This window comes from Phasianus colchicus, chromosome 16 (genome assembly GCF_987193195.1).
Source record: "Phasianus colchicus chromosome 16, bPhaCol1.hap1.1, whole genome shotgun sequence".
NCBI classification, from domain to species: Eukaryota; Metazoa; Chordata; class Aves; order Galliformes; family Phasianidae; genus Phasianus; species Phasianus colchicus.
The window spans coordinates 16,232,094-16,256,136 of NC_143451.1; the positions used below are offsets into that span (position 1 = coordinate 16,232,094).

General features: G+C 37.4%; 2 protein-coding genes across 9 annotated transcripts in view; one reads left to right on the top strand and one right to left on the bottom strand.

The window, feature by feature from the left end:
• CPPED1 (calcineurin like phosphoesterase domain containing 1) overlaps positions 1-23,791 on the top strand; it is a 46,791-nt gene extending 23,000 nt beyond the window's left edge. The window contains exons 3-4 of the mRNA XM_031606529.2: positions 2,177-2,599; positions 15,214-23,791. Of these exons, the coding sequence (XP_031462389.1) occupies positions 2,177-2,599; positions 15,214-15,446 (656 nt within the window). The 3' untranslated portion in view covers positions 15,447-23,791. The remainder of the gene's footprint in view (positions 1-2,176; positions 2,600-15,213) is intronic.
• Positions 1-24,043, bottom strand: part of LOC149915795 (uncharacterized) — an 81,693-nt gene that overhangs the window by 41,520 nt on the left and 16,130 nt on the right. The window lies entirely within an intron of this gene.

Genomic DNA, 24,043 nt, shown 5'->3' on the forward strand with positions numbered 1-24,043 from the left:
ATTTAGCCTTGTCCCAAAGACAATAGAGACACTGCTTTTCTTCTTCCTACCTTAATCACTGTAGGTATCTTATTTTGAAGTTGTTTTCACCTTCCACCAAGGAAAGGTCAAGCTGGAATATAACTGTCCTAAAATAATCTTTACATAGTATGATTTCTTAGACTCTTTGGACAGAGACCTTGTTTCCCATTTTGAGCAATCTGTTTTCTGCAATAAAACACTGAATGTGTCTCCCTGTTGCTATAGAAATTGCATTAAATGAGGGAACCAGTGCCCTGCTGTCAACAAATCTAGCCTCTGGAGCTTGAATTTCACCACTGGGAAGATGTGTACACAATTCTACAGATTATTTCTGCAGCTTATGCATATATGTCTCTATACTCTGAAACTGTTATCTAAATTTCCCAAAGTGACTGCAAGTAGATTAGCATGGTGTAATCTGTTTACTCATCTCCTAATTAAGACTTCCCCTTCATCTTTTCCCCGCCTCCCTCCCACACAGAACATATTTTTGAATTTACAGATTGAAATTTCCAGTTCTTTACATAGGAAGGTGGGGAGAAGCAGGGCAAGCAGCTTTCTCACCAGGCTTCCTGACTCACAGACAGCAACAAATACCTGATTTAATTATTATTATTATTTTTTTTAACCCAGCTCCTCCAAGTAACTCAAGATGTTACTTGCCCTGTTATTTTGTTTTCTGGAACTAATAAGGATTTCTTGAAAAGGATGGCCCAAACTCACCATGCACCTTGTACATTAACAAATCCTACAAACCCACCTGTTTTCCTCTAGTTCCAAATGCCATATACCCAGTATTTCTAAGTTACACAGAGATTTTGCTCCACCTTTCTATTCTGTTCATAAGTTAAAGATGAGCACTATGGATTTCCTTCCATTGAACTGACACAACACATATTAAATCTCACACTTGTCTTTACATTTAGATGTATGGATGTGTTATTTTTCAGTATTTTTTTTAAGTGTCAACTTCTAGTAATTCTAGTAATAGCAATAAAGTACAAGGTTTATCTATTGGGAATAGAAAAGGAATTGAAGTCTTTACTAAAAACAGCTACCAAGGGTAAGTATTTCTCAATATTAATCATAAGAATTTTGAAGAAGTGTGGATAAAAATGTATTTTGTCTGGTACATTTTTTGACAGGAGCCCCTGCAGTGCATTTCAGTGTATAATATATATATGGAGTTATAAAACTAGAATATGGACTTGTATGCAAATGTGTAATTCTGATGTCAGAGTTCCTCTAAAATTCCTCTAATTTCTTCATTAACAAATTCAGTTATTTTTTGTGAAACAGGCTCATGTTAGAAGCATGGTATGTATTTTAGGACAAAATACACTTCATATATGTGAGATTTAATTAATAAGAAACAGCAGTATTAGTGGCTTCTGTGCTTAAAGGTAACTCTAGAAAACCTCCAATAAATGTCATCATTAAAAATATATTTTTTAAAAGCTTTCTAAACTTGTTTAGTGATTGCACGTTCAGTGAACATGCTTAGAGGACTAGTTTCAGAAAACCTCAGTAGTAATTCTCTGCATATGTATATTGGTACAAAAACTAGTAAAGCACACAATTACCTTTCTTTGAAATTAATGCCATGCTTACTAGAAAATGGCTGTGCCATATAAGAAGTCACCACAAGACAGTAATTCCATTTTTGCTGTTAAAGTAGTTCTTGTAATGAAAAAATGAATAAATTTGTTTGTGCAACCATAAAATATAAACCACATTTTAACCTGTTTCTTTCCTTGTGTAAAGCTGACTCGTACCATCCAGTGTGGCTGCATTTTTTCACCAGATTTTCAGACTATAGATGACAAGAATTGGCCCGCCAAAGCTTTTCATGCAAAACATTGAATATGAGGTCATGTACTGCTGTGTGATCTGTTGGTTCCTCTCCAGAGTGTTACTTAATGAAAATTTCAGAGAATGGCTGAGTAATTGATAAAGGAGAGGGGCAAAAAGCAGGAGGGAAGGGGCTGTGTGAAAATATAAAGTGAATATATATTCCCTATTCTATATAATTACAAACCTTATACTTAATATTTTCTTACTGTATATGGTATTTCCATTAACAAAAACAGACACTGAAGGTAGAAGAAGATAGCATGAACAGTGAAACGTGGTTTTGTGGTGTTTTTTTTAATAGGAACTCAGTGGAGAAAGGACCAAGAGCAAGATCTAAAGAACGTTCTGCAGAACACTGACCAGGACATCCCGTTGGTATTTGTCAGTGGAAATCATGATATTGGTAATACTCCAACAAGAGAAACAATAGATAATTATTGCAAGAGTTGGGGAGATGACTACTTCAGCTTTTGGGTAGGAGGTGTTTTCTTTCTTGTGCTGAATTCTCAGTTGTACTTCGATTCTTCCAAATGCCCAGAGTTAAAGCAAGCTCAGGACACATGGCTTAATGGGCAGCTGGCTGCTGCCAAAAAACATAAATGCAAGCATGTAATAGTGTTTCAGCACATCCCTCTGTTTCTGAGAGAGCCTGATGAAGACCATGATTATTTCAACTTGGAAAAATCAGTTCGACAAGAGATAATGGAGAAATTCCATAAAGCAGGTAATTTCTTGAGTTCTTCTTGCTCTGAATGAATTTTTGCTTCCAATTGTTAGTGGCTACAGTGCCAGGAAAAAAAAAAAATTTTGCATGGTACTGTTTTCAAGAAGTTTGGGGTACTGTTTATAAGACTTGTTCCTCTTAGGTCAAAATTATTGACCAAACCCTAGCATCTGTCAAAAGTAGTTTAAAACTTTGAGTGAAAAGAAAAATGAGTGAGAGACTTTTAAAAGAAGTAGCACAGATTTCAATTTACAAGTACTGGCAAATACTAGACAACCTGATTTTTTTTTTTTTTTTTCTGCTTAAGGAGTGGAAGATCAGGTTGCCATATAACAAAAGTACAGATTTTTTTTTTTTTTCTCCCCTATAAAACAGAAGCAGAATTCAGAATTACCTTGCAGGCTGTTTTCTCTCTCAGTGAGCCAATTTTATAGCATCATCCAGATTTATACAGTGCTAAAGAGTCTTGCTTTGCTAAGATCCACCCTTTTTTTTTTTATCTGCTCCTAATAGAGGTCAATTCTGGGATAAAAGGCAGGTAGAGCATGCTTTGAATGAGAATATTGTAGCAAATCCCTTAGCTTTGTGTGATGAAACTTCAATGCCATGGGGACAGGTACACTGTGCAGCTACATCTCCACACTGTTCCAACTGTTTCCTGCTAATTGCTTTCATGTTTCTGAAGTGTGCTAGTCCCTCAAAATTTCCTGCCAGCCAGTCATCACTGCATCAGTGTCATTTTCTCTGTATCTATAAAAGAACAAGTTATTTGGATTACCAAACAATGGCAATTGCATATGATATTGTTCCTAATTTACCATGTAATTGTTAAGCCAGAACTCATCCAGAGCCAGTCTAATTTCCAAGCTCTGAATATCCTCCTGTTTCCAATCAGTCGGGCCAAAATTCATAAATATCTGAGGGCTCTTCACGAGACTGACATCTCAAGATTTGAGGCTTAGAAGATTGCTTTTTTTCCCACAAGGAGACATCCTGAGCATACCTTATATTTTGTATTAAGATATCATAAGGAAATCATTTTTGGTCACGAGTATTTTTGTTAAGGATTTTGGTTTTATTACACAAAAAGGGAGATTGTTGTCTTTATTTCAAGAAGTATTTCACTTCCTGCTTTCGCACTCTCCACCTCTCCCTATGCTGCTTGTCATGATGCTGTCTTGCAGTGTTTCCAACCACTCTGGCAGAACAGCATGTAGTTATGAAACATTTAAATATATTCAATATATTGTGTATATTTTAGGGCTTGTTGGCTTTGGGAACACACTGTTAATAGGGTGCGCACTGTATTTCTGCTGTTAATAACACAGGATCAGACCTGGAGCTATCCCAGTTATCAAGACTTCGTGTTGATACTTTTAAGTTTATGGTATCAAACATAGAGCCACCACGCACAGAGAGAAAGTGAGAGGGACAGATGGGGAAGGAAGGACAATCTAAGGATTTCAGGGTTTCCATAAACTAAGTCAAATGGGTCTTTTGGGAAATAACAAATACTTGAAGTATGGTGGTGTTACACAGAGGCTTCAGAGGTATGCAACTTCAGGAAGCAATTGTTTTAAATTTTGAGCCCAAATCTCATGTAAGTGGTTAGAAAAGACCACTACACATTACAGAATGTTTTTGGTTAAAGTATCCCCTCAATGCAAGCAGAGAGAAAAGACTAGCTGTACAGGCTACATCTGGTACAAAGTACTGAATTACATTCTCACATTAGAAGTGTCTTTAACAGTTGAGGTAATTAAAGAGAAATTCATGTCCTTGTGATAAATATTTACAAATTGAAAATCTGGCACTTGTAAATATGTATTACTACTACACAAAGTTAAACTATATTTCTAATCAGCATGTCTAAATAATTTTTCTAATCTCATTTTTTTTCAAATCATTATAACAAGTAATGTCCTTGGAAAAAAACAATGTCAGAGATAGTGAAAATCTACTCTGAGAGCACAGTTTGTCATTTGAGAATACATTGATGAAAATGTATTTCTGTAACTCTAAATGTTTAGCCCCAGTTGTCAAAGGTTGTGTGAACAGTTTTTGAATGAGGTGAGGTCCACTCTTCTATGTGAAATGCATATTCAGTTCTTAAGCATTTTATAGTGATGTTATAAAGAAGTGTGCTTTGTGGGGGGGAAAAAAAGGGAATTCAGGTACTAGTCTAGCTGAAAATCTGATCTGTGTGCCTTGTTTCTTTGAATATGATAAATTGGTGTTAAAATTTCAAGTTTCTGCAGTACTCTTTCTTACATATCTCATCCAAGAGTAGTTTAATTAGCCCATTGCAGCCATTTTCTATGACCAGAAAGATGTGTGTTTTTGCTGATCTACAGACGATTTTTGAAAGAGCTGTTGCATGTGAATAACTGCTGAGACACTGAAAATCCTTAGTACGTGTCACACAACATAGTAATAATTACCAAATTAAGTAAAATATGAGGGCTGCTCTGAAAGTTATGCCTCCTGATTTATTACATCAGCCCCCAACATCAGAGGCAGCTGTTGGTGGGATGGCAGCAGAGGCTGAACCTTCCCACCAGCGTTCCGTGACACGTTGTTGCTGTGTGACAGATGGCAGCAGAGGGGCACTGTGACAGAATGGCGCCTGACATGAAGTGAGGGTGGAGCAAAGGGTGGAACTGGATTCCTCCATGTGGAAAAAAGGGCCCCCACTGACTCATCAATAGTTGCTCTGTCTTCATAAATGTTCACAGTGGCTGTGAGCCCAGGGGGGTGTAGGTGAGTGTTTCAACAGTGGCAGTCACTGTCACTGGTGCAGATTTTTACAAGTGCTGCCTGCAGGCTCTTGTTCATCAATAATGAAAATGCACACGTCATGGTGGTATTATGTTGAAGAATAGTGTTTTGCAGGTGAGAATTGCTGTATCAAATAGTGTTACTGGACTCATTGTGCATGCTGTAGTTTCCATGGAAATAACTAGGAGGCATCACTTTCAGAGCAACCCACAAACAAGGTTAAGATCTTGGCTGAATAAAACTGAAGTTGATAGCTCCTTTACCACCAACAAAACTGATAAAAGAATTCATGGTTCAGAGCAAGATGATAAATACAGGTTGGCTATCAAGGGCAAGAGTCTTGTTTCAGAATCACAAGATAATGCATATAAAATAATGGAAGGAAGATCCTCATAGCATCCAGCTTTTTTAATTGAAAAGTTATAAATTCAGCTAAATGTCTTCAAAGTAATTTTTCAGACGTGGTGGAAAACACTTGAATTCATACATACAGGAAAAAGTAACAACCTAACTTTACTATATGTCTTTTTTCATTATATGTGGTGATTCTAAATGCTGTAACTTGTAACTCTTTACTCATTAAAAGAGCATAATAGCTTCATGCTCCTCTTAGATTTTTTTTTTTTAACATAAGACTGATATTAAAGGGAGAAGCAGCTTTCTGAACATCCTCAGCTGAGATGTATTTGAGTACCAAATTAAAGCGAGGAGTGTTACCAGACAACATGCTGTATTTTCTATTTTCTTTGTTGTGTAATCAGAATAGACGGGGGTAATATTTTCTTCTTCTTGCCACTGAGACCTTGATTTTGGTAAAGCCTATACACCAAGTGAGTAATCTTAGTGTTCGCTCATATGTCACTTTGTCAGTATTTAAGATAACGTAGATTTACGTATTTCAACTTCAGTATCTAGAATTACTATTATAATGAAATTATGTGTTCATGGTGCAGGTAAAGTGACCAAATTTGATGTTTGATATCTGATGTTTATCTGCATAAGAACATTGTTTTTTAAGACCATGCCCTAGGTATGACAACATAACACATAGATAGATACAGACTTGTCCTTTTTTTTTTTTTTTCAGAAATTCAGCAAGGAAATACTGCAAAACATTTATTTAGCATAATTCATAATGAGACTAAATAACATTTATTCTTAGATAAATGAATGTTTGAAGTTTGTTTTCTCCTCTGGGCTGTAGTTTTGATTGGTAAAAACTTCTTTTCAATCCTTAAGAGCACACAGCAAGCCAGTCTGCGGTCTCTATCAGATATCTTAGAAAGCTTAACTTTCAAATTGAGAAAGTAACAGAATCAATAAATAAATTCCACTGATAGGCCACATAAGCCATTCACGAAGATTAACCCAAAGCATAGAGTGACCTTCTACAGATTGCACCCACAATGGCTTATGTAGCCATCCCAGGTCTGCAGCCACCCTCTGGCTGTGCTTGCTGCCTCTTATCTGCTTACACAGAAAACACGAGTGCGGGTAAGGGCCTTTTCTAGAAAACTTTTGTCATAGATACACTTTGCAGACTAGGAGACCCCAAGGAAATGTTATGAAGCAGCGTCAGGGGAGGGCCAAGCTGGGTATCAGGAAAAGCTTTTCACTAGAGGCAATGGAACAGCCTCCCCAGGGCAATGGTTATGGCTCTAAGTTGCTGGATTTTGAGGTGCATTTGGGTGGTCCTGTGTGGAGCCAGGGGATGGATTAGATGACCCTGGTGGTTTCTTTCCAACCCAGTATATTCTGTGGTTAATAAATTTGTCTCCCACTTGCACCAGTTGCATCAAGCTCTGGATTTTTTTAGTTGATAAACCAAGTTTAAGGACGTTTTCCTGCAAGTTTCCAAGGTCATAATTACTAACAATGTAGTGTTTTCTACTAAGATTCTCATCGTGCTGAGAGCTGTAATTCTACATTTTTGTTCTGTATTATTCAGAGAACACCTCTGATGAAGAATGTAAATAATACAGAACTTCTAAAAGGCTGCATAAAATAGTTTCATAATGTTGCTATTTAAGGCTGGAGGGGTTACAATAAAAGGCTGCTTATGCCCTGACACCTAACTACCAGATGGAATATTTCCTTCTCATAGAGGTCTGTTAGTGGGATTAGGATTTTTGTAGAGCAGAGTCTGAGAACTCCCCGAGCACTGAACAGTCCTGTTAACAGAGCTGTGACTGTTACTTCACGTCTTGTTTGTTGCTGTATTACCTCCTTGGCAGATGGGGTGATGTGAGGGCTGTGAAGCAATGAAATAAAAATCAATTTAATGTTACAGGAGAGATTTTCCTTAAAAGAGTACCAAATATTATCACTTGCTTTATAGCACTGGAGGCTTGAAAAAATGATATACACCACTTGCCCAAGGGAGAGAAAAGAGGTGCAGCAAAAAGTGCCTGTGCTTAATGTGTGCTCTTGTAGGGAAGCTGAAAAGACTTCATTTTGGAGTGCAGAATTGTTCTGAGAACAGATATTACTATTGAACCATCCACATTGTTCAGCAGTCTAAAAAACTGCTGTGTGCTACAACGGGAAGGAATAAAGAAAAGTCCGTTTGTGCCTGATGCTCCAGGGAAGTGCTCAAATCAGTTTATTCGTGTGAATTAAATGGTATGTGCCAGAAACACTACCTTTTAAAAATACATATCTACACGTAGAAGCATGTGGATATATGCATGCACTTCAAGTCTGTTACCAAAGCTTGGGATATAATAGGTCTTTGCTTGGATTTGTTTTGCTGCTTGTAAAAACTCCAGAAGGGTACCAAAGAGTGCTGATAAGTTTCAGGTGTTTCAGAGAGTTTGGTTTCATTTCCTTACAGAACTGCTTCTTCATCTTTTTGCTTCCATTTTGACTCCACTGCTGCTCCTATCTGGCTCCTGCAGTTTGGGGGCAAATTCACATAGGTTCAACTTTGCTTAATATGTATTCTTTCTTCAGCCCACGATTGGTTTGATCAGGGAAGCTAGTGATTTTTTTAAATAGGAATAATTCTCCTTTAAACTGACTTTTGCCACTTAACTTAAGTAGCTAACATAAAAAGCAGAATAATTAGATGAGAATGATGGTCCCTGTTGCCCACTCTTGTGCTTTTCCTTCTCAGGTCCTTAGGCAGAGTACAGGGCATAGAAGTACATAAAATTTCTTCCAAGTACTCATCCAATCTTCAACAATTTTTCTGTCACTTACTAAATCACATTATCAACATAGTGCTAGTTAGTGATTTTATTTGTTCAGTTGCTTTTTGATAACTCAGCTTTCACAGCAATCTGTGGGAAGCAGATACCCTTTTGCAGCTGGTGCTATGTGAAGAAATACCTCCTTTTGTTTGCTTTGAACTTCACCTGTAGTCTGTACTGAAGCCGTGAATTTGTAAATGAAATGCAGAGAATATTGGTTTGTGTCTGGAGTTATTGTAAAAATTGTTCATAAGCCAGCACTTAAAGGGTAATAATTTGGGCCATCTGTCCAGTCAGACGGACCTTTTTTTCTCCCCCAGAAATCTCTACAGAGTGCCTTGGAGGAGAAGAAAGGTCTGTGCTGAACTCATTACGTATTTATTATGTCATTCATATTCCACTAATTTAGCCTTCTCTTACAGTCTCATTTGCTTTTGCTGAGAAAAGCATTTATTTAATTGAAGGCTCTGTCTAAATAAAGTATTCTACTGATTGCCTATGCTGATTACTCCAGGCTTTCTCTTCCTAATTTGGAAAATGTGCTTGCTTTTCTTTGGTTTATTTTTATATTGGTAATTTTCTTCCTATATTTTTACACTGTCCGTAGTGCTGGGTTGAGCAGTTTCATTTCCAACTGAGGCTGAGCCAGTTGCACTGAGACACAGAAACCTCCTTCAAAATAGTTTTTTTATGTTAGGAAAAAGAGTTGGAAAACAACTTCTGAATTCAGGGGGTTTTTGGAACACGCCATGGGAATGTGTTACAGAAGTTAGGTTCAGACACCCCTGAGATTTTAACTATTTCAGGTCTGAATTCTAGCCCAATATCCAGGTTTTGTAAGGAAAAAAATGTTTCCATGGTGTGTGTATCTTCATGAAAAGTATTTCAAGGTAAATGTGAGCATTGTTTTCAGTCTTGTTTTACCCCATTTGTTTACCTCTGCAAACAACACATCCAGACATCCAGATTTCCTTTGAAATTGGCACTCAATACGTATTTCTTGAATTGTCAAACTAACAAGCATCCAGTGTTTCAAGAAGTTGGGAAAAGAGATGCACTTTACAGAATCTTACTGTTGTACTAGAGATCTTTTTTTTCCCACTTTATTACCCAAACATTCATATAGTGAACAAGCATGTGCTGTCACTTCAGATCTTGTTTATATTGCCATGCGCATTGTTCTACTTTGTTTATTCCTTAAAGATGTTGAACTCTGCCACTCCAAGAGCTCAGACTACCAGAAGCTGGAGACTTTTGACTTGGTATCTGAAATCTTGCCAGTAAAGAGCAAATCATTGTTACTGAAATACTGCTTTGTGGGAAGACACTTGATGCTTGTGACAAAACAAAATAAGCTTTATGTGAGATCTTCTGAAGATGACACTTGATTTTATTCTTTTAAACCAGGGTGTTTGAAAGCAAGTGCATCCTGCACATACTGTCACTTCTGCTGGGCTGTAGTGTCACGTTATCCCAAATTGCCCTGCTCTAAGGCCTAGATGGCAATCCCCTCACTCACACACAAAGCTGCTGGTTCAAAACAGGTTTGTCCTGTACTACAGTAGTGCTCTCTCCTCTCACTCCTGCCTTAACAGGGAAGGAAAGGGCTATCCAGTGTATGTCTGATAAAATGCAATAATGATTTAACTATTCCTTGAACTGAAAGGTTGGTCAAAGGAGTCGCTGCAGAAGACAAGGTTGTCTGTTATGCTGTTAGGAGAGCCACAGTCCTGTTCCCTTTCTGCAAAAAATGGAATTATGCCCAGTCTTCCACCTCCTAGCATTTGTCTATGCCACAGAATACAGGAGCAGCGCAGTACCAAGGAAGGGAGGGAAGTCTGGAACTGCTGTGCTGCAGTTTGACAATAAGCTGTAACCAGGACATATTCTTTCTCCTAGGAATTATGCATGGCATAGCTAAATGCCTTTGTTCTCTTGGCAGTGCAATTATGTCAAAATCACGCTGACCTCTTCTCCCTAGTGCTGCAGAATTCTTTCCAAAAGGGTTTATCAGAGTGATAGAGTACAACTGGTGGAAAGGAGATGCTGCACTTAGAAAATCCTTTAAAGTAATCTGACCTTCTCCTGCTAACAAACTGCTTTCTGCACAATGTCCAGCATGTAGTTTCCTTTAATGTAATGTACCATTTTCCTCATCTGATTCTTGTTGAAAGTAATATTGACAACGTGCTAAAGGCAATGGCATAGCTAGTTCTCTTTCAAATTTTACTGAATATTTTAGTATTGGTAGGTGGAGAACATTTCAGGAAGAACTCCATTGCTTTCAGACTAATATTTTGCTCTGGGTTACACGGGGACAGAGGTGCTGTAGAGTGGTCAGAATCAATTCCAGAATTTCAAATCTTTCCTTTTTTTTTTTTAACAAAGAGATTAATATTTTTGCAGATAGATGGTTCTTATGGTTTTGTGTGCAGGCCTAACCTTCGTATATATCTATTTTTTAGATGTTTGCATGACCCAGGTATGGTTTTGGAGCAGACAAAGCATGACATGGTGTGTTGCACTGAAGCTCTCCATCCAGAATATGACCTGACTTTCAGTCCTGTTCTGATCAAAAATGACTTGTCAGCTCAGGCCTTTTTGCCCTGGTAGTCTGTTCTTGTACTGTCATGCAGTCCAACATCAGGCTGTGATGATCACAGACATAATACACAGGATTTTTTGATTTCCTTTTAACGCTGTCTGCACAGTTATTTACTTTATTCTGATCATAATCTTTTTTCTTTTAATGAATGATCTACTAGGTGAGAATAGCATCTTGCTGTAATGGATAATGCTCTTTTGACTAATAGGTACTGTAAAACCTCCCTTCACATTTAAATTCAAATCAGCATTTATTTCCTAAAAATGAAATAATGAATGCTTGGGAAGCATTCCAGACATTTATTTACACAGTGGGTTTTTTACTATTTCCTACTGCTTTTATATTAAAACTTTTCCCAACTGCTATTTCAGAAGTCAAGAATGAAAAACAAATCAGTGCTCTCCCTACTTCTTGGTTTTGTGGATGTTTGTTTGTAGTTTGTTTTTTTATTGGGAAGGGTCTTTGTAGATCTTCTGGATTGCATTTAGCTGACCTGAGCATATCTTAAAGCAGGTTACTAAAGCAAGGCCTGCCAGGACAAACACTGTTCTGTTCTCAGAAGGTTTGAAGAACAGGAGTTTTGTGTGTGAATGTGTGCTGAGGTCAAAGGTGGATTGCTAGCAACTTGTCAGTAGTACTTAAGAAAAACATCTAAAAGGAATAAATTAAATTTGAATGCTCAGATCTTAAGATTCTTTTTATGTTTAAGATCAAAAGCAAGAGCAAAGTAAATTGCCTGCTTGTCATCTCCGTATTATTGCATTGATTTGTTGAGATTTCTTTCCTATTCTTACTAATAAAAGTGAGGGGAATACAGTTGACTGAACAAAGAAATACTATTGAAGTTAAACAAACAAACAACAACAAAAAAACATCAGTTAGACTTCTATTAATACACAGCAGTGACCTGTTTGTTTCTTCGTTCAAGATGTAACAGATTCTAACACAGCCGTAACAAGAATGAATTCTAACACTGAAAGTAAAGAATACCTGAAAACTGAAGTTTGGGAACAGTTTTCACTGGGAGAAATAAAATTCATCTAAGGTGAATACTCATCCTAGCAGGGGCTGATCCAGAGCACCTCAATCCACAAAGGCATTTCAGATTTGAATACCCATCCAATGGAATCAGGATCTGGATGACAAATATCTGCTAAAATAGAGAATCTGAATGAACAGTGTCCATAAACACCAGCTTGCTTAAGGCAGTCTGCCTCACATAGCCAACAGGAGGTAAAATAATTTTTAAATCACATGCTCTGTTGGTGAGGAATCACATTTGCAGTATTTATTAATTGCTCCTATTTCAGTTCTTTACCAAAATACTTTATTGGGTGCAGGCAGGTTGCAGATGCTAATCATAACTGGGAGAAGCTGCAGTACTTGTCAGAGAAGAAAAAAGCTGTGCGACTCATGGGCCAAACTTTTTGCCTGGTTTTGGTTTTGCTTGCTGGTTTTGGCTAAAGGGCCTAAGATAGGTGCCTCAAAAATCTCCTGAATTCTCAGACAATGGGAGATTTGTTTTTTCTTATAGTATAACTGAAGTTGTTTCATTGTCTTTTTATTTGTAATCCTTCTAATTACACTAAAACTGTAGATTAGAGTTTTGTTTACATGTGATGACACAAGTCTTGACTTCTGGTCTTCTTTTAGTGCTAAAGGTTAAATTCCACGGATGGTAGAAAGATGTTACTTTACACACTGATGCTTCTATTAAAATACGAGTACCTATTTCCCTTACAAAGCACTTTTTCTCTCACTAAAAGTGTCACACACAATTTGCATCTCGCTATGATTTTTGAATGTTATTTTTTTTCCTAACTTTTTCAAAGATTGAAGTTGTTTTGCTTACCTGCTGGAAAAGTGAAAAATATTAAAATTTATTACCATAGTAGCACTGTTACCGAGAAGAAACTAGTAAAGACATTTTACAAATCTAGCTGGTGTAGTATGCAAGCAAGCCAAACATTTGGATCCTGGATGTTCCATCTTTGGAGACTAAACCACAGCTTAACTCTGCAGGTAAAGACCAAGATCCTGTCAAACCTGTGATAATTACGTGCCTGAGAGTAGAGTCTAGAATGTTACTGAAGATACTGGTTGTTTGTTGAGTACTTGAAGGACAGGAAAATGCTATATCCATAGATCCTTTACAGCCATCTCTACGCTGGCTCGCTCTTAACATTGCTGCGACAAAGGAAGATAGGTCTCAGTCTAACAAGTAAGATGTCATATATAATGTTCCTACAAAGTTCAGTTTTGCTTTCTGTATTGGACAGGATACCCAACCCCACCACAACAGCTCTTGGTTGGGCCCATGCTGCCTGACCCTTCAGCAAGAAATGTGGGGGCCTAGAGGGGAGGCAAGTGTAGCCCCAAGGCTTGGATACACGCACACAGTGAGAAGGAAACACTGTGTTGTTCTGCCTCGATTGCTTAAGGATGTTATATTAGACAGTCACTGCGATAAGCTGCAACATGGAGCTGCTGAGAAACAACTCTTTGCTCTCAGTGTCAGTTTTAAAACATCCTTATATTGTAATTCTAAAGATGAAAAGCAGTATAGAAAGCATGCAATCTCTACAAAGAACCCGTTATGTCACACTGTCACTTTCTGAGATATTCTTATTGGATTTCTCTCAAGGAGGAAAAAAAAAATTGACTGTTTTGCTTGGTTCCTGCAGCCAAGAGCAAGCTCTCCATGTTATAATGCTGACTTACAAGTGTAACTGTCACACCAGCTAGGTGGGTGTTACACAGAACAAAGAATCAGTACTGATAAACAGGATTACAGATTAGTTTCACTTGGCAATGACCTTCACACACCACTGTTCAGTGTAAAGGTTGCTTCACTCTCATTTCCATCTTGAGTCATTTGCTATCTGAGTAAGGTTTGGCTTTTGAAATATGAAAGCCCATGTAGCTTTTACCAAGCACATAGCAGAATAATTTATATTTTGCTTTCCAAGCTGCTTAATTTTTAACTATAGATTGATCCTCGTTTATGTATTTTACATCAGTCTTCAAATCACTGTCTATCTCCCCTGAAAGCAAAGGACAGATGTAGCCCACTGTCTTAAGACAAGTTCACCTACTTTCCTATGATTTAATGATGGTGAACTGAGTCTAAGCCTACTGTGGGCAAAAAGGTGGAAGGTATTCTGCTGAGGAAATGAGGATTTCCTTGTGAAGCTATAACAGTCATCCTAGTCACAGCTCTCTGCTTTTACGTTGCCTATAATCTCTTCCAGGATTTACTTTGTCTGAAGGCAAAAATCAGTTGTTCCTAGCTTTTTTTTTTTTTTGTCACTAACAGTTATAATAACTCATGAATGACTCATTCTTGGCACTAGCACTTGATCAGGACAAAATGCACGTTACCTTTTGTGTTAAGCATGGAATGGCACATTAGGTTTCTTTGTTTAAACCCTAAATATCTTTGAAAATAAGATCAAAAATTATCTCATCTATGTTTTTTGTCAACTTTTTCTTTTTTTTTTAAAGGCCACTAGCCTTGGATAAATAGCTTTCAGTTCTCCTTAGTGAATTTTCTTCATATTAATTAACAAATACAGCTTTCAGCTTGCATTTCCATGACATAATTCTTCAGGCAGTTATTACTTTTTTTTCTAATTTAAATCAATCAATTTCCTCTGGCGTATTCCTTCTTTCTAGCCAAAAGGGTTAGCAAGATGACAAACACCTTGTAAGCATAAAGAGGTGGGAATCTAATAACCCTAAACAAAGCTAGTGGAGCATAACATTCTTTTTACTCATCGTTTATTATGGCTACAATTTATTGCTGTTAACTAGTTATTTGTTTAAAATGCAAGTTAAGCTAAATGGTTTCCTTTACATTTCATGAATTTTGAACCACTAAGTACTGCAGGTAATCACGACACCTGTACTTACTATCAAATTTTCCCTACAACTCCAGTAGTGGTGTAATACAACTTCAGCAGTGCCTTTCAGTACAAATACATTTTATATATGAACTGCAAATGCTAACTAAATATGTGCTTTTTATTTTTTTTAAACAGGCGTTAAAGCTGTGTTTTCAGGACATTACCATAGGAATGCTGGAGGGTGCTACAGAGGACTGGAAATGGTGGTTTCATCAGCAATAGGATGTCAACTGGGAGAAGATAAACACGGACTTCGAGTGGTCCTTGTCACAGATGAAAAGATTGTTCATAGATACTACAGTTTGGATGAGTTGAGCAGCCAAGGCTTGGAGAAAGATATGATGGATATGCTTGCTAAGCAAAATTAGGCTACGTCAAATCCCTTTTAACTCAAGTAGTTTATGTGATTTTTTTGCCATATTTGTTAGACAAACAGGAAGAGTTTCAAAAAGTTTCCACAACTTGAAATCAAATCTTTGCTTGTGCACCATGGCCACAAACAGCTCTCCATTTGTTATCATCCTAAATAACAAAACAAAAAAAAGTGTTCTTGACGGATATTTTTGTAAAATGAGGCCCACAAGGAATATGGAAAAATAACATATCACTGAAAACATTTCTCTGTTCTGAGATGTTATACTTTCCTCACAGATAAGATATTCTAAATAGATAGGAAGTGAGAGTAGATAGCAAGAGTGTAAGTAGTAATTCTAGGTAATGCTTCAACTGAAGACTATTTTCATTTGATATGTAAGATGACATTAGGGGAAAAAAAAAAAATCAATTTAGTCACTTCAGTTACACTCTAGACAATAGAAAGTGTTTTTTTGTTTTTTGTTTTTTTTTACTTTAGAGAAACAAATCTCAAAGAGTCAATGAAAATAATAGACTCCATTTAAATACAGCACAGGAGGTGAAATACTGTGTTGAAGACTCAATTTCATTAAGTTTAGTTACAACATTTTGTTTGAGAGGGGGCTCATGAGATTTTAAAAATATCTGCAGTATTTTGAACTGTTTTCTTTTACCAGTGTAACAGCTGTAGCTGCAAGTGGACAGTACCAAACATGAGCTACCATCTCATGATAACAACCTAAGCATAGGTAATGTCTGAATCAAAAAGAAAGAAAATGATTTTGCTTTTAATCTCCAGCTGCTTTTGATTAGTTTAATGTTTTCACAGGTTCATTTTCAAGGGAACATGTGGGAAATGGAAGTGAAAAATCTAAAGCTAGCTAAGCACCCAGAAAGAAGTTTCACTGGAAGTTAAGCAGTTAGCTTTTTAATAGTTAAAAATTATTTTACAAAAAGTTTGTGTACTTTTATATCTTTGAAACCACTGACTTAAATTAACATTTAGTCTTAGATTATATTTAGTAATCACAGGTTATTAAGGTTTCAAGAACAAGATAATGCTATATTATGTTTTGCAGAGGGAAGAACAGACTTGCTATTCAGCATGACAGTTTACATTTTAAGGCTGAAGAAGTTCAGCAGAGGGACCTGAGACAGTCCAAGCAAGGACACGCTCCCTGCTTTGGCACAGTACTGTAAAGCTGAATGGAGGAAGTGCTTTTTTCATATGCCTGTTCATTAAACGTAATTTTAACTGAATATCTGAAGCTTGGGAGATAGGTCCTAGAAACATAACTTCAGGAGGAAGTCTTTCCACAACTATGAAGACATTAACAGTAGTGGTATTATAGAACTCTGTAATTTTATTTTCATGGTTACAGTGTACTAATATACAGTGGAAATGTTTGCATAAGCATCATTTTAATTCATATTTGTAAATTATTTTTTCCACTTCTTAAGTGTCATTACGTTGCAAGAAATTCCATAGCATTCTGTCATAAAAATATTGCTCAAGTACAAATATGAAGTTCAATTAAAAAATATTTTATACCCCAAGTACTTCTTTATTTAGAATGTGCATTTTTACCTGCATAAATGAAAAGTGTTTTTAGATTAATTTTCTTAGTATGACTTAATATGGATGCCTTAACTAATTACAAATGGCAGAGGTCTTCATGGTCAGAATGCATCATATTTATGTAGAGAAATATAACTCATATTGTGTTAAATTATGAAACAATCCACCCATGGAGACACTAATTATCATTTAAGAAAACATCTTTTGATGTTAGTGACACTATCAGCTTTACTGCAGATCCAAAAATAATGGTAACTCTCAGTCAGCAAATGACTGGCTTTAAAGCAAGGTGATACTGAAGTTCAAACTGCTTATGAAAAAAAGAGCAAGTTCTCATTCATTTCTGTTGGCAAAGGAAAAAAAAATACATCAGGTGACCACAATTCATCCCAGTTTCTTGAAGGCAGCTAACAGGCTGAGATGACCTCTGACCTCTTGGTTTGCCAGTTTAAGTGTACACAACAAACTGAAGAAAATGCTTCTTCTGCATCTTTCTTGAAAGAAAAGGCCTGATGTCTCATAAAAAGAAAAATGACATTTTATGATGGGAATGGGGAGTGATAGAAGCGAAGCCTCTTCTACCATCTCAATTTGCAGACTGAATGTTCCATGCTCACACTGTTCTTTGCTTCAGTGAATGCTCTCTTACCTCTGCACTGCAACTTGTTTTCTAGTGTTTTCAGTAGCAATTTTAATTCTGCTGTGAGCATATAATTAGAGATGTATCTATCATAAGCAAATGCACAGAACATCGAAAACCAAGCATTTCACCATTTAAGAATGCACAGTTCTTCTGTCTACGTATGTCACTGCACAAAACTTTGAAGGCTAACATGTCATTGTTTCAGTTAATGCTAATGCTGTGAATAAGCTGCTTTCTGTAACACCCTCATTAATCCTGCTTTGCAACTGCCATTTGAACACAGTGATATCATTGAAAGCAATAGGAGATACTTACATATACTTTACTTATCAGAAAGCTTGCCTGCCAAACGCTAGCATCATCTATTTCTGATACACATTCTTGACCTGTAGAAATACCAGTTTGCACCAGAAAACTGTGAAAAGGGAATTTCCCATTCAATAATATTTTACAGTTTGTAAGAACTTCCTTCTCTTCCAGTTCTAACCTGATATATGATGTCCGCCATCATCGATAGATTGCAGAATGCACAGCTAGGAATCAAGGAGGTGAGTGGTTTAGGCTGCCAGTGGTTTGATTGCCATGAACCACTGCAGAATTAACACCCTGCAGAAGATCAAATTCTTTAGCAAAAGATGAGCCATCTATTAAAAAGTAAGAAAACAAACAGCAAGAGAAAAATGTCAATCTGTTACTGCAACTCTCTTCACCCAGAGGCAAGCAAAGACATAGCAGCTTCCACATCCACTATGCTTAAGTTTGTTCCAATGGTATCCTGAAAGGACAGTCGGCAGAGTTATAACAAGCACATCTTGAACAAGGAAAGACCTGCAGATTAGTTTTGGAAAAGCTTTTTAGATTATGTTTCAGCAATAAAGATGATTTCCCCTTAGTAGAAAGCAATGTCTTGGTAGTAGTTTGCACCCCTTCCAATTCTGTTCTTCCCAGCCTCAAGAAATGTAAGTGTTCATTACTCAAGACAGCTGAAGATTAGGAAATTCAAAGCTGATAAATGCAATCACAGAGCTCTTAGACATTTTCATTGGAAGATGCTCCATTAAAAAAAAAAAAAATTGGAAAAATAAACTTACAATAAAGACAAAGCATTAGAACAGAGTACTAAATTCCTGTCTACTTGAAATTCAGCTCCAGTGCTATGGATTCAGAAAGAAAAATTGCAGAAAAAGCACAAAACAAAGGCAGAGACAAAAAATTTTCAAGCAATAAAGAAAAAAAAAAACATATATAGCACTTCTTTTAAAAGGAAAGCAAAAAAACCCAGCTTTTATTCAATTTTTTTTTTTTTTAATTCAGAGCATTACTTTTTTTTAATTGACATTTTCATTTGTTTCTCTAGAATTAATTTCTTCCATTAGCAGTTTGTCAAATGCAGATACTTTAGTTCATTTCTACTAATCATCAGTTTTTTCTTCTCTAGGAGACCCACTAAAGCCTCACCCTAGTTAAAATGATAGCGTTGTTATTTCACTGTTGGGTAGCAAGCAATTGAAACATCCCTCTTCCAAATGTATGCCTATCTTTCTCAAACATTGTTTAGAAAGGCATAGTCTTGTTAAATTAATAGGTAATGGAATTATCTGTGCATATGCAAGTCTTTCTGTCCCAATTCTACATAAGAAAAAGCATAGGTGCATAGAAAGCTATCTCATACTGCTCAGAGAAACAAAATCACCAGTCCTAAATATGGCAACTTTCCTGTCCAGGAACATCCTCAACAATGGGACCAACAGACCACCAGCTAGGAAACCAATGACTTGTGTTCAGATACACATCAGACAAAGCTAATATTACCATAGACAAATATGGCTCATTCAGCACACTACAAGCACTGAAGCCAAGAGGGCATTAACAGGACACAGTGCATAAGGACAACTCTTCTATTTTTTTTTTTCTTTTTTTTTTAAACCAAGCTGGAAAAAGCAGTCAGCACTCCCAGCAGGTCACATTGCTGGCCTCCACCACAACAGGAGCAGAAGAGAAGCTGATACAAATACTGCACATGCAGTCTGTAAAGTTCCTGACTCCACATTCTATACTACTGTCTCCCTTCAGGCAATCCCACACCTGTGGGCTTATCCCACAGTTATGTTTTAAATCCAAGATAGGATGTGTGAGACTCTATGCAGTAAGGCTAGATAGAAGTCAACAGCCTGGGACCTGAGCTATCATTTTGTGGCCTCCCCTTCCATGCAGCTGGAAGGCTAGCAACGAACATAAGGGCACAGCAAGGAGGTGAAACAGAACAGGAAAGACCCCCTTATGTGCTACTGGCTGCCCACTTGGCTGGAAGTTGGCAGCAGTCCCACCCTGCTGTTCCTGAGGGACACTAGCTACTCCAAAGGCTATTTGGCTAGTTCTCTGCTGGCAAGTGGCTGCTCTTTAGCATTTATCAAGATATGAATACTCACAGCAATGCAATATTGACTAATTTTCACTATTAACAACTATATAAAGGCTGGTTAATATAGCCTGAAGGTAGGTTCCCCCACTGCCATAATATGCGCAGTGTACAAACCAGGGCAGACTTCCTCCTCCCAGCTCCATAGATCCCATTGGGCCCTTTTAAGTATGCACAAACATCAGTAATAAAACAAAATAAAAATCTAAGGCATGCCTACTCTGACTCACAAGATAGCAGTTATGACTTTTTACAAAACTTTAATCGTCAGAGTGATATGAGATTCACCTGGAGAAAAGTAGTCCACGAGCTTTTCTGTTCTGCTGTTCTCCCTACTATTATTTGTTTGTTGTTGTTTTTAAGGAATATGATGACTATAAAGCATAATTCCAATTTATTTCATTTTACTACAGTAAAAGTGAAGTGGTTCACTACCAAAAATAAGTTTCCAACAACAGGGACTGCTGTACTTACTCAGCACATTTCAGGATACTTTGTTCAGACTGCAGATTTTTACGTTCTCCTTAAAAAATTTTACAACAGAACATCATAAAAAAACAGTGGAAGGAGCAGAGCTCTGAAACAAAAGCATGAAATGAAAGCTTCTTTATGAAAAGTATGTTAAGAGTGCACTGTTTCAACACAGTAATAATTAGTTTCAATTACTAACTATGACTAACGCTATAATGTGATGGAAAATACAGCAGTAGTAGCAGGGTGGCACAATCCTGGGCTGCAGCAAACAAGAACAAGCCCAAAGGCTGCAGCCATTGATGCAGAAACAAAGGAAGAAAAACTGCTTCAGAGGGCCTCAGGCACACAGGGATCTCCAATGAGATCCCCTCACCTCCAGTCCAGCCCTTAAATGAGAGTTGGGAAGGGGGGAATCCTGGTTCCACCCTTCCATCACTCAGCGCATTGCATTGCATGCACCTGAGCTCCCCTGGGCTGGCCCTGCCTTCCCACCAGGTGCTCCATCACTGCTTCAAGCCATGACTCAGCATTTCTGCTATAGTTACTTTTTGAAGAAAGCGAGTAAAAAGAGAACAAGAGAAAAAGAGGGAGAATGCTATTTGTTACTGTGACCCAATTTGAAAACTGAAATAGACCAATTGAGAAAACAGCGTTCCTTTTCACTGCATAGCAATTTAACACAGCCATTAAATGCATTGACAAACTTCAATTCATTTACAAACATAAATGTCACTGATCTGTCAAATTAATATTTTTTTCCTATTCTTTTCATTTGGTACACTGTTGCAATAGATTAACTGTGAGACTTGTGTACATACCAAAGGGAAGAACCTAAACATATCCAAAATGTGATGGAACTATGACAAAACTTCACTTACAACAATGTTTATCCCGAAGGACTTTCACAGAACTATTTGTTTCACTACTGTTCTTACCTGTACATTAGGTGGTATAAAAGTTCCCAGCTCACACTGTTAGATTATTTCTAAGCTCTCTAATATCAGTGCAGACATCTAATTGCTCCCCTTATCCTCCTAAGAAATAATGCAATCCTAATTTATTTCTCATTAAAGATGCATTGTACCACTAACCAGCTAAAGGTATTTTACTTGAAGCTTCTGGAATTTATTTTTAAGTCTTCAACATTTTAATTGCTTTGCTTTGCCGTTGGGTTCCTAGAAATTAAATATAAATACACAACTTCCTCTGCAACTACAATATAACCCATGAAATTTCTGTACTCTTAAACAACATTATAGCAACACAAATTTATGTGCTTACATTTATTGCTACTGTTTCTGGTCTTTTGTTGACTGTTAAAACAATGGATAATGAAGATCTCAAGACCTCAGGGAAACAGGCACCTGCTATAATCATAAAATAATAAAGGCTAGAAAAAACCTCTAAGATCATGTAGTCCAACCATCAACAAATCACCACCATGCCCACTAAACCATTTCCCTCAGTTCCACATCTTCCCTTTTCTTGAACACCTCCACAGACAATGACTCCACCAGCCTTTCCAATAACACACCACTCTTTCTGAGAATACTTTCCTTGGCACAATCTCTCATTCTAGTGCTAGTTATATGGGAGAAGAGGCTGACCCCCACCTTGCTACAACCTCCTTTCAAGGAGCTGCAGAGTGTGATAAGGTCTCCTCTGAGCCTCCTCAACTCCAGACTGGAAGAACAATCCCAGTTCTTTCTGCCGCTCCTCATAAGAGTGGTGTTCCGGACTGACCTTTCACAGCTTTGTTGCCTTTCTTTGGACACACTCCAGGGCCTCAACAACTTTCTTGTCGTGAAGGGAATAACTGAATACAGCACAGAACAGGTGTTGTGTACATCAGAGCCGAGTACACAAACACCTCCTTGCTCCTCCTGGCTGCACTGTTTCTGATCCAGGCCAGGATGCCCTTGGTTGCATGGCCAACTGAGCATACTGCTGGCTTGTGTTCAGCCAGCCTTGACTAGAGCTCCCAGATCCTTCTCCAGCATGCAGTCTTCCAGCCGCTCAGTTTCAAGCCTGAACTAGTGCACTTGGTTTTCAGGAACTTCATACCATTGGCCTTAGCCCACCAATCCAGCTTATCCAGATCCCTCTGTAAAGCCTTCCTACCCTCATGCAGATCAACACTTCCTCCCAGTTTGGTGTTATCTGCAAATCTACTGATGGTACACTCTATCCCATCATCCAGATCATCAGTGAAGATACTGGTAACACACATAATAAGAAGATGTGGTCTCAATTAATTGCAAAGAAGAATAAGAAATTATTTAAGGTCCTTTCCATCCATATATTCATTAGGATAAAATTTTGCTGTTCTTTTGTTTTGCAAGCATAGGAAGGATACTGTTACAGAATTTGATTATGCAATCCCTGTAATGATATTCAAAGACATGCTATTCCTAAACAAACTTGCTGCTATTCAAAGATTCAGTTGTAAAGGAGAGTTGGCAATGCAAACTCCAGGATGTGTGATCCAGGGGCATTATTTCAGTATTTCCTACAATGTTAGAAGGTGCAAGTCACTTCACTTTAAGCCACCAACTGCGGCTCAGGTCTTAGAAATCTCACTTTTACACTAAGATCTGCTGAATAGCAATCCTAGTTTAATTAAATGTGGTATAGATTCAGTCCTCTTGGGGACTTAAACATAGTGAAGATATTGTTTATAACTAGGACATTGCCTGACAGAGCCTTAGCAGAAAAAAATGGAAAGAAGTTTCTGTATTAGAACAGTGAAGCACGTACTTGTCAAAATTACTGTATGCATTTAGGGGAAATAGTTGCAATTAAACTAATTATAATTTAAGAGTAATTAAATGACTAACAATAAAGATGGCATCTTAATTTTTCTGCATTCACCAGGCATCCTTCTCTGGCCTTGTACGTGAACCACCTGATACTCTACAAGGCCACAGGAGAGTTTATCTAAACAAAGTCATCTGTTTTCTTTAAAAATGCATGAATGTTTGCCAGGTGGGGAAGCTACAGTTTGAAGTCTCTCCTTTTGCAAAAATTGTCAAGGTAAAAGAGGAATATACACCTGAAATACACATCTTTTAAATGTAATAAAAAACTAGCAAGTGCATACTGCATCCATGAGTATCCCTTAATTCTCTGCTAGAGAAACTCAGCTGAGTTTCTTCAGTGTTTATGCTCATCCTTGACTCATTTCTTTAAGGCTATCAGAAAAATATATTGCGTTCAGTGTTCCAATTGAAGGAACTTAAAAGAGCCTCCAATTGTGCATAGGAACTCTTACAGGAAGGCACACTGAAGAACTACAGAGGGAACATCTTGAGTTTCCAGTAGGTTCTCAGTTTGTGGATTCAGATATAAATGGCATCAACTTAGATTCAATACCAATATTTTAAATTAGTGTCTCTGTCTAGAAACAGGGTGGGGAACTGTCCAGCCATATGTGTCCCCATATGTGGAGGCTTAATAATAGAGAAAGAAAGGATAGATCGATAGACTTTTTTTTCCT